The sequence below is a fragment of the Lithobates pipiens genome, unplaced genomic scaffold (genome assembly GCF_037356315.1).
Source record: "Lithobates pipiens isolate NorthernLeopardFrog02 unplaced genomic scaffold, aLitPip1_a1.2 Scaffold_16, whole genome shotgun sequence".
In the NCBI taxonomy this organism is placed as follows: Eukaryota; Metazoa; Chordata; class Amphibia; order Anura; family Ranidae; genus Lithobates; species Lithobates pipiens.
Window position 1 is genome coordinate 144708835 of NW_027507748.1, and position 7920 is coordinate 144716754.

The window sequence follows — 7920 nt, forward strand, 5'->3', positions numbered from 1 at the left end:
AAATTCTGCCAATTTAGGACACTGGTAAAGCATGCATAGTGACCTCCTACATTTAAAATGTTTGAAAGTGAAACCCAAGTGTGGATAATCTTTATGGTTTAGGAACCTGGCGATTTCAGTCTGGGAGTATGTTTAGGAGAAATAATGGACTTTATAGGCACCGATATAATAAATTATTTTTATTCATAATTTTACAAAATTCCTTAACCAATGTAATACAGCCTACTCGATCCACTAGGCCTGGGCCGGTGGTTGGGATAACCACTGAAGTTATACCTTGATGCAGTGGGAGCAATTGGCGTGTTTTGAAGATGCAAACTCAACATGTTTCGTGATAAAACGCTTCTTCAGGAACTTATCACTATTGTTCACTGAGTAATAAGAAAAAAAACATCAGTAAATATGCTTACAAAAATACATCAGATAACATGTATGTATATTAGTTGTAAAATGCACATAACTTTAAACTGTTCAAGATCCCAAAGCCTAAGTAGGTATGCACTAAGAGTGAGGAATGATGTTGGGATACACCCAGTATCCAGCAGGTGAAAAGTAGTGTGTGTGTGTGTGTTATTAGTGTGATGTAGAGAGAGTTTTTTTTTTATATATATCTATAATCTATCACAAGTGCACTAAAGAACAGACACACCATCACCACACCCAAAGTTTTAGGGTGTATATACTGTAAGGGATCTTCCCGGGGTAGGGTGTGTTTGGACACAGTTCACAGCAGACTTGGAATTTGATAAAGCAGATCTTGGCGTTTATTCGTGGTACAAACAGTCCAGCAAACAAAATATACAGCAACACCGTGCTTTCTAAGTACAACAAAAATAAAAGTCCTAGCCCGGCTGGGCGCTTACTAACAGGTTCTGCTCACCTATCTGACACTTACAAACACAGCGTCTTTCGCCTGGATATCGCAGGGTGAGTTTTAGCTCCAGCAGTGGCTGTGCTTGCAGCTTCCTTCAACACACAGATTGTTCATTCCCTGGCTGAGAAGCAATCACCTGCAGACCCTACAGAGCCTTTAGCTTCCCAGGCTAATTAGGATCCAAGCTCACCTGATCCCAAACCCAGAACTGGATCGGGGGATGTGGAATGACAGGTCCCTCTACCAAACCTACCTGCCATTCCATATAAACCCAGGCCCGGCAAAATTAAATAACAACTCAGCAGCATATCGCTGCTGAGAAACTGATCCATCCTGGATTTACCATCTCACACTGTGTAGCAACCTAGGTGAGATGTACACCCCCTCGATCACTTCTCCAGTGACATGTCTACAATACGCAAATGGGAAGTATATGTATACTTAACCGACTAAGGAATAAATGCCTCAGTGTAAGCAATCCAGCAAACATATGGGGAAGGTATTAAAGTGACTTGTAACAAACTCGCGTTATTGGGGCGCTGTCTGGGGAGGTAGAGAAAAGTGTATTAAGATATGAAGTATAGTCCCATATAAGACTAATAAGAGACCTGCATCTTAACACCATTCAAGATATCCCCTCTGGGGAATTGGCAAAGTATTAATCAGTTTAGTCTACAAACAATAACATTTAACTAGTTAGACCTACATCTCTTTAGTCATCATCATTGTGCATGATACACCAAGGCATACCTAGTGTGTGTATTCGGTTTTCCCTTTGTAATGATATTTTAGGAGACTTCTATAGTCATTTTTATGGGACTATACTTCACTTACTAACCGCTTGCCGACTGCCTCATGCCGATATATGTTGGCGGAAGGGCTCGTACAGGCAGAATCGCGTACCTGTACGTTGCCCTTTAAGAGGCAGTCCGTGGCAAGCTCTGTGAGTCGGGTCCCGCGGACTCGATCGCCGTGGAGATGCCCGTGATCGCATCACAGGGAGGAAGAATAGGAAGATGCTAATGTAAACAAGCATCTCCCTGTTCTGCCTAGTGACAGTGTCACTGATCTTTGCTCCGTGTGATTGGAGCAGAGATCAGTGACATGTCATACACAGCCACGCCCCCCCCCCACAGTTAGAAACACGCCCCTGAGACACACTGCCAACTAGTGGTTAACCCCTTCACTGCCAGTGTCATTTACACAGGAATCGGTGCATTTGTGTTACACTGATTGCTGTATTACTGACAATGGTCCCAAAAATGTCCGATGTGTCCGCCATAATGACGCAGTCACAATGAAATTCGCTGATGGCCGAAATTTTTAAAAAATGCTTTAAAACCATCTCCTATTTTGTAAACACTATATAACTTTTGCGCAAACCAATCAATCGCTTATTGCAATTTTTTTTTACCAAAAATATATTGAATAATGTATCGGCCTAAACTGAGGGAAAAACATTTTTTTGGATGATATTATAGCAAAAAGTGTTTATTTTTTTCCCAAAATCTATGCATTTTGTTTATAGCAAAAAATAAAAACCGCAGGGCTGATCAAATACCACCAAAAGAAAGCTCTATTTGTGGGGAAAAAAGGAAGTCAATTTTGTTTAGGTGCAACGTCGCACGACCGCGTAATTGTCAGTTAAAGCGAAGCCGTGCTGAATCGCAAAAAGTGCTCTGGTCAGGAAGGGGATAAATTCTTCCTGGGCTGAAGTGTGTGTGTGTGTGTGTGTGTATGTGTGTGATATATATATCTATCTGGCATTGGGCTACTTTTCACCTGTTGGATACTGGGTGTATCCCCACATCGTTCCTCGCCCTTAGTGCATGCCTATTCCGGCTTTGGGATCTTGAACAACATTTTAATTTGTGTGTTTTACAACTAATATATATACATGTTATCTGATGTTTCTTTTATATGCATATTTACTGAAGTTTTTGCTCATTACCCAGTGAAAAAAAATAGTGATGCGTTTCTGAAGAAGCGGTTTATCGTTTTCAAAATTTTGAGATTGCATCTTCAAACATGCTAATTGCGCCCACTCTATCAAGGGATTCCTTCAGTGGTTATCTCGTGCAACAGCCCTTGCCTAGTAGATATAGTTGGTTGTAGTAATTTGAGTCTGTATTTTCATGTTTTTAAGGATTTTTGGAAGTTTATTGTGAATAAAAATCATTTCTAATATATTGCAGCCTAGAAAATCCATGCTTTCTCCTAAACACATTCAATCTTGGATAAAATGTGGCACCGGTTACTCCTTCTTTTTTTTTTTTTTTTTTTTTTGTTTACACCCACAGTACCATCCTGTGGTGTACTTATGCCAATATATTTGTCCGTCTGGGAGTAGGTATGTACTTTAAAACATATCTAGTCACTAACCGAGGAAAGTGGTAACTGGCTTTCTTTTTAAAGTTGAATTTTATTTTTTAAAACTGCAATAGAAAGGCTTGTTCCTTCTGCATGCAAACTTCAGAATATATACAGCGAGCTGTACATGCCTTGATGCTGACAATAGATGGCCTCCTATGTGCATGTGCTGGGGTTTCATCACCCCAAACAGGCCAATCAAGATGGCCAAAGATGCCAAACTCTGAAAAGGCCTGGGATATTACATTACTGTTAGGGAGGTGAGTATTGCAGACTTTAGTTCTGCTTTGTTGGTGTCCTGATTTTTGGGGTTTGTCTTCATTTGGCGTACATATGACAGGGTCACAATGCAAGAGCACATATAGGAAAATGTCATCCTGAAAAGCAAGTGCCTGGACAAGGTCCTCAATGGCTGCAGATAAAAAAAAAAAAAAAAAAGCATGAAGTTTAAATGGGATTTTAATGATTGGGTTTATATCCGTAGGCCTGGAACAGATTGAAACTATAACTGGGTCTGTGCATCAAAGAAGTCATCGAATCTGCAGGACAAAGCAAAAGTATTTTTTAGAATGTCTTCAGGAGAGGGAACCCTACACACCAACTGTAGATTAAATCGTAGCAGGCTTTCAGGTCACAAGCCCCCAGGATTAGGCTTTGCAGTAAATGTGTTTTTTTTTTTTTTTTTTTTTTTTTTTTTATCTCCAAACCAACAGGAGGACTTTTAAGACACAACTGTAGTTTTGTGCCTATTTGTTTCACCAGCTGTTGCTCTGTTATGTGTGTGGAAGCTCCGAACTCGCTAATTCTCTGATATTCCATGTGATAATGTGTGCTCTGTGCCCTTATGAGACCTCCAGTATCTTGCCCGTTACTCGCAATTTACCTGCACACCATTATTTGAGGTTTGTGTGAGGTAATTGTGCGCTTGATGGGATTACATTACAAAATGAAGACTGCGTTTCACAAAACATTGTAATAGAATAAAGGGGGCAGAGCTATACATCAATTATACCTACCAAACTGTGCCGTTACAACTCCCATGTGCTGACACAAAAGCCTTTATTTTATAACATGCCTACTAGTTATGCGGCTCCCACTGCTCTCTTGTTAAGTCTCTGGAAAACAAAGTGCTTCTCAACTACACATTAAATGTGAACAATCTGGGCTCTTACTTGTTTTATGTGATGTATAATTTTTACAGGTTCAAATTCATTTTCTAATCTTTGTGAAGCTGATTATTGAATATTTGCAGCATGAGTGTAACGTTAACAGCGCAATCTGGCATCCTGAAGTGCAGCAGAAATATAATTCCCCTATTAACGTTTGACCTATTTAGAGATTTACATTGAGAATGGCATAAAGCTATATAATGTGAGTTGCGTTTTTGTTATGGTTTAATGCTGGTGTTAGTGGGGCAGAAATATTGAAGTGGCGTTCCATTTCTAAAATAGAGGGGTGAAAGATTAGAACCAGTCAGGTTTTTTTGTCATCTTTGTCCCAGCTAGAAATATTTCACTTAAGCAGAATAAGGGGAGATCTCACAATGGACATACACAGCCAGTTCAAAAAAATGTTTTCATTTACACATTAGTGTTGAAGTTTGGGTATGACATTTTTTGCATAGTTTTGTTGGTCCAGTTTGGACCAATATACGTATTCTTGTACCAAACCTGGCTGATCCTTATGGAAGCTTGAAATTGATGTAGTAGGCAGAGCTTCTTCAGTGAGCACTACTGGCTACTGAGTATAATGCAAGAGTGACAGTCTTGCTGCATAGTGAATACAAGGTGTTGATTAGTCGGACCAACTTGCCCACCATGATAAACCTAGAAGGTCGTTTTTTTTTTTTTTTGTTTTTTAATCTAGTACTTTTTTAATACTTTTCACAGGTTTATTTTAAAGGAAATCTGTACCAAGATACATGTGTAGAATACTTTTTAAACTACACTTTCTATGAAATACAGTGCCTGACGTTTGCGGGGCATACTTGTCACTTAGCTGTTATGCTAACACGCTGCCTACGATACTTTGGGGGTTGTTTTCTAAAGGCAAATCCACTGTGCACTTCTAAGTGCACATAGTGCAGTCACTGTATATCTGAGGGGGACATGCAAGGAAAATAGCATTTTTGTTTGCACATGATTGAATGATAAAAATCAGTAGAGATTCCCCTCATTTCAGATCTTCCCCTCAGATCTACAGTGACTGTACTTCCACTTTAGTAAAGACCCAGTCATTGACCCAGAACAAGTATGCGGAGTAGGAAAGGAAGCTTAATTATTCCAGATCAGAGCACTGAAGCCAGAGGTTTACCAACTAGAACATTTTTTTTTTTTGTCTGACTCAGTGTTTCTCCTCAAAACAAGTTTACTTTTATGTATTATTTAATATAGTTGCTTATATGTAGCGGTGTCAATTTACACAGCATTTTACACACATATTGTGAATTCTCGTCAGTCGCTACCCTTAAGGAGCTTACAATCTAAGGTCCCTAACTCACATTCATACATAAACATACTGGGGCCTATTTGGACAGGAGTAAATTAACCTACCAGCATGTATTTTGCATATGGGAGGAGATCCAAGCAGGGAGAACATGAAAACTCCAGACAGGTAGTGCTGTGGTTGGGACTTGAATCCATGACCCTAGTATTGCTAGGAGGAAGTGCTAGCTAATGTGCTACCCACCACTTAGGCACTGTGCTTTATGTACTGCCATTAGGCTGTTGTGCTCATCCAGAGATCTGAGCAACCTTGTTTTGGGCCACTGATTTGGTTAGCCAAGCAGCTAGTATTTTAGGTTTCCTGTATTGTTATGGGAAATATAACGGCCATTTTGTTTTTGTATTTTTATTTATTATTTTTTTAACTGCCTATGAATGCCTCTCCATGTTGGCCTATGTGTCCATGCACATATAAACTTTCAGAGGCGTTTGAAGACATAAGCATTTAGGGGCAGTAAAACAAGACAGCCTGTGCATCCAGAAGCAGAGGCTGTTGAGCTGTAAAAACAAAAAAAATGCCAAAAAAAGTGGATAAAGGCTAACAAGTTTTAGCTGCATTTTTACATTATAGGGGGTGTTTTTACTGGGGAAAAAAGCCAAAAAATGCCCATAAACGCTGTTCAAAAATGCAAATAACACATATTTAACGCTGCTTTCCTGGCAGCAGTGCTGACATTTTTTAAACCTCCTCTGTGCATGAGGCCTTTAGGAGATGAGTAAAAGCCTGCACTCCTGTTTAAATATGTTATATTGAGACTTCTTAATTCTTTTTGTTTTTTTCTTTTACAGGATGAATCTCGTATCAAAGCCACAGCTATGGATGTAAAACCAGTTGATCACAAAGAATACTCGAGGCGCCTTATAATGAACATCCGGAAATTGGCTGCTCAGGGAGTCTGACATATACTACCTTTGGAAATCTGTCATATCAAAAAGACGTTCTTCCTAAATGTACAATGTAAAACTGTAGAAATAGTGCTGAAGAAGTCCCTTCAAGACACACAAGCTTCCTGTTGGTCCTGTCGCCAAAACATTTTCAATAATAGGTTAAGCTCCTTGCAGATTGGGGTGGTTTATTTCCTGATGGCTGTGGCTGTTTTTAGAGGACTGTTGAGGTTTTTATTGTTTTCTGGGCTAATACTACTGCAGATATGAGGTAGCCAAGCACTTAAATGACCTTGGTACCTTCCCCTACATCTATTGTACATATGTTTATCTGATTGTAACTCAAATGTGCCCAACTAAGCTTTCCTTCTCTTCTGCTAATTCATCCGAAAGCTTAATTACATTAAAACAGGACTTAATTAGCATTCTCAGAAGTAATTGGTTGCTGCTGAGAAGTCAGATGCCCACCCACAACCATGTTCTAACATTCTGAATAGTTCCATAAGCCGGTGGCTAATCAGGGGGCTTCCTCTCCCTGTGTAAAGACCAAGAGCTTATTTCCGTCACTGTGCGCCTCTGTTTGCAGTGAGGAGATGTGCCATACAGTTTGCAAATGCTTGGAATGACAATATGGAGGAATTATTAATCAAAGACCTATCTTTTCTATCTGAAGACTTTCCTTCGGGGTTTAATAGACTGAGTCAGATGGTCCTGATATTAATCAAAATTGTCTCTTCTGAGAAGCTCTGATAAGCATTGACTCTCTGGCCCCTGGGGAAATCTGGCCAACTACAAAGCTTTGCTTTATTTTTCATTTAAATTAATATTGTGCTTTCTTACTCTCCCTTTTTTTTCTGACAGTGTGTAATTGCAGAAGTTTGCTTTTTGTACATTCACAACATTTCTCAATGTTTTCAGTTGCTTTGTTTATTTTACTCCCCCACCCCCCTTTTTTTGTAATGGAATTAATCAGCACTGTTGTATAGGAGAAAAATGTTCCATATTTCTGGATCTCAATAAAGTTTAGGTTTTTTTGCACTTTTTTTTTTTTTTTTTTTCCCTCCTCCATAAACAAGTTTCATCTGGAAAGCAATACATTTTCTCTTAAAAGGTACTGCCAAAATGAGACATGTAAAGCTGACATTTTACAGTCTTTACCATTTGCTTCTCTAAGATATGATTCTCTGCTTCCACTGTTTTTAAAGAGCTGAGGCAGCACCTTTTTTATGCGTTTATTGACATGTGCGCGCAGCCTTCTGAAACCAAGCAGGAGTTGGCATTTGCTTA

At 39.3% G+C, this 7920-nt stretch overlaps 1 protein-coding gene across 2 annotated transcripts in view; it reads left to right on the forward strand.

The window, feature by feature from the left end:
* Nucleotides 1–7671, forward strand: part of RPA1 (replication protein A1) — a 140554-nt gene extending 132883 nt beyond the window's left edge. For both annotated transcript variants that reach the window (XM_077480572.1, XM_077480573.1), the window contains one exon: nucleotides 6538–7671. In XM_077480572.1, coding sequence (XP_077336698.1) covers nucleotides 6538–6648 — 111 coding nt within the window. In that variant the 3' untranslated portion in view covers nucleotides 6649–7671. The remainder of the gene's footprint in view (nucleotides 1–6537) is intronic.
* Nucleotides 7672–7920: the final 249 nt, after the last annotated feature.